Source organism: Pagrus major, chromosome 16 (genome assembly GCF_040436345.1).
Source record: "Pagrus major chromosome 16, Pma_NU_1.0".
In the NCBI taxonomy this organism is placed as follows: Eukaryota; Metazoa; Chordata; class Actinopteri; order Spariformes; family Sparidae; genus Pagrus; species Pagrus major.
Window position 1 is genome coordinate 9,135,762 of NC_133230.1, and position 2,510 is coordinate 9,138,271.

Genomic DNA, 2,510 nt, shown 5'->3' on the forward strand with positions numbered 1-2,510 from the left:
TTATTCATCATACCTGTTTACAGTGGAGCCAAACAAATCATGTTTTAATGAAGAAGTCAGTCAGTATCACTTATAAACATGACATGATGCCATGCACAGCATTATATTTAAAACTGATCCTCTCTCATGTACATTGCCTCTCTTGTGGCTTTTTCACAATAAAAGTCACCAAATGAAAATCAGCCAGGCTGATAATCTGCGTGTCCCTCGTATAGCGAGGTACTTACTGAATGCAAACACATTAAATGGCTGTCGCAGAAAGAGTGCATCAAAAACAAGGTTTGATTTAAGTGTGTTGCCTTCATGTCACTTTCTTACACCTTTCTTTCTCTCCTCTCCCCTCAGACCTGAGATCTGATCATCAGCGATAGAAGAATTGCGTGAAATCAAGAGCAAGGATGGTGAGCATGGAAACCCCGGAGGCTCCTGTACCTCTGACGGCGCTGTCACGCTGGTACCTCTACGCCATCCATGGCTACTTCTGTGAGGTCATGTTCACGGCCGCCTGGGAGTTTGTGGTGAACTGCAACTGGAAATTCCCCGGCGTGACCAGCGTGTGGGCGCTTTTCATCTACGGTACCTGCATCCTCATCGTGGAGCAGATGTACCTGAAGCTGCGTGGCAGCTGCCCGGTGCTGCTGCGCTGCATCATCTACACTTTATGGACGTACCTGTGGGAGTTCGGCACGGGGTTGCTGCTGCGCCAGTTCAACGCCTGCCCCTGGGATTACTCCGAGTTCCGCTACAACTTCATGGGACTTATCACGGCCGAGTACGCCGTGCCCTGGTTCTGCGCCTCCTTCATAGTGGAGCGCTTGGTTATCCGCAAAACTCTGCGGCTGCGCTTCCACGAGGGGCCCGAGGACGGTTGGTCAAACCACCGGTCGGACGCCGGGGGCGGAGGGACGGCAAGAGGAACTGTGGGTGCAGGGAGGAGGAGAGAGAGGAGCAGGGGGACGGCGAACGATGCCAACGGCTACCTGAAAGGAGAATGAACAAACAGAAGGACACAATCTGAAACCAGCCCAATCTCCCTGCTACACCTCCTCTACCGTTCTCAGCCACTTTTTCATAAGCAGTCGTCCCCCTTAACTGTCTGTGGGGACGACAAACAGACAGCTGTGTAGACTGGGCTGGTGTGCAGAGTATCAGAACAGCCAGAAAACAAAACCTAACTGGGGCCTCAAATGCCCGAATCACTCACTGTGCAGAGGCACAATAACTCCATGCTGCTGTGTTTGCCGCATCTCATAAAGCACCCACCCATTTCCATGTGGGGGTTGACCTTAAGGAGATCAGGATATCCCAGAGACTGCAAAGAACTCGGGATTTAAATAAAAAAGTTGCAAAAATTAGTGTTATCATCCTGCAGAGGAACAAATTCAAGGACATTTCTGTTTTCAGGCGCATATCAGAGAGAGGAACGCTTGCTGTATAGAGATCCTAACAAACAGTAGCTACAGCTGTAACGTGTTCTTTTTAAAATGTACATATTGTCCTTTAGTATTATTCAAAGTACTGTAGTAATGTAGCTACGAGAAGCTCTTGAGAACATCCTGTCCACCCTGAGGCAACGCTCCATGTGTCAGCCTACATCATAAAGAATGTTAGTGAATACCCACAATGCCTGGAAAAAAATGCATGAAAAAAAAGTCGTCTTCCAGTATAATAATCGTTTTTCTACGGAGCTCATTCAGCAGTCGTACTGTACGTCTCATGAGTCAGTCTGCTGCTCGTGCGCGGGGGGGCGACAGCAGCCGAGGCAGCAGAGCCGGTCGAAACAGTTATCAAGGTCGATTTTCTTCCTCCTGACAGCATGTTGAAGTGTCCTTGAGCAAGACACCGAATCCCCCCAAACTGCTCCTGGTGAGCAGGTCATGGCCTTGCATGGCAGCTTCCTCCGCCATCGCTCTGTGAATGGATGGCTGTGTGTGTGTGTGTGTGTTTGCACATGTGTGCGTGCAGGCATTTTAAGGCGCTAAATAAATGCAGTCCATTTATAGTAATAGCAGGGGTGCTATTCTGTTAATGGTAATGATTATGAGTCGTGAGCAGCAGCATAAAGCACCAAACTTTCGGCTAATTTCCTTTTTACAGTTTTTCACAAAACCTGTTCGTGACTCGCTGCGTGCACGTCCATTTTGTGTGCTTTAATGTCGGATCTGCCCGGGTCACATTTCTTAATTCTACTTTATCATTGGTTTATTCCTGTCAGATCATCAAATCTACCTGTGAGACAACGCTTCGACGAAGTGTTTGTTACTTGAAGAAGTCCTGCTGAATTTCCTATTACGCCGTAGGTGGTCACATTCACAAGCGTGTTGTCGGTCATCAGGGTTTCACCTCGTTTCATCGACCGAGTAATGATTTCTGTGGTATTGTACAAGACTTTGACTGACACATGCAAGTTTAAAGGAGCAATTCGTAAGATATGGCCAGAGTTTCAGTTTAAAATGTTAAAAAAATAACACATTATGTTCAGGACGTTTGTGTATTGTGTTGCAGAGATG

At 47.6% G+C, this 2,510-nt stretch overlaps 1 protein-coding gene across 1 annotated transcript; it reads left to right on the forward strand.

Annotated features, from left to right (window-relative positions):
- Positions 1–398: 398 nt before the first annotated feature.
- Positions 399–995, forward strand: tmem229b (transmembrane protein 229B). The gene has a single exon (XM_073482736.1). It carries the CDS (start codon positions 399–401, stop codon positions 993–995), a length of 597 nt encoding a protein of 198 aa, XP_073338837.1.
- Positions 996–2,510: the final 1,515 nt, after the last annotated feature.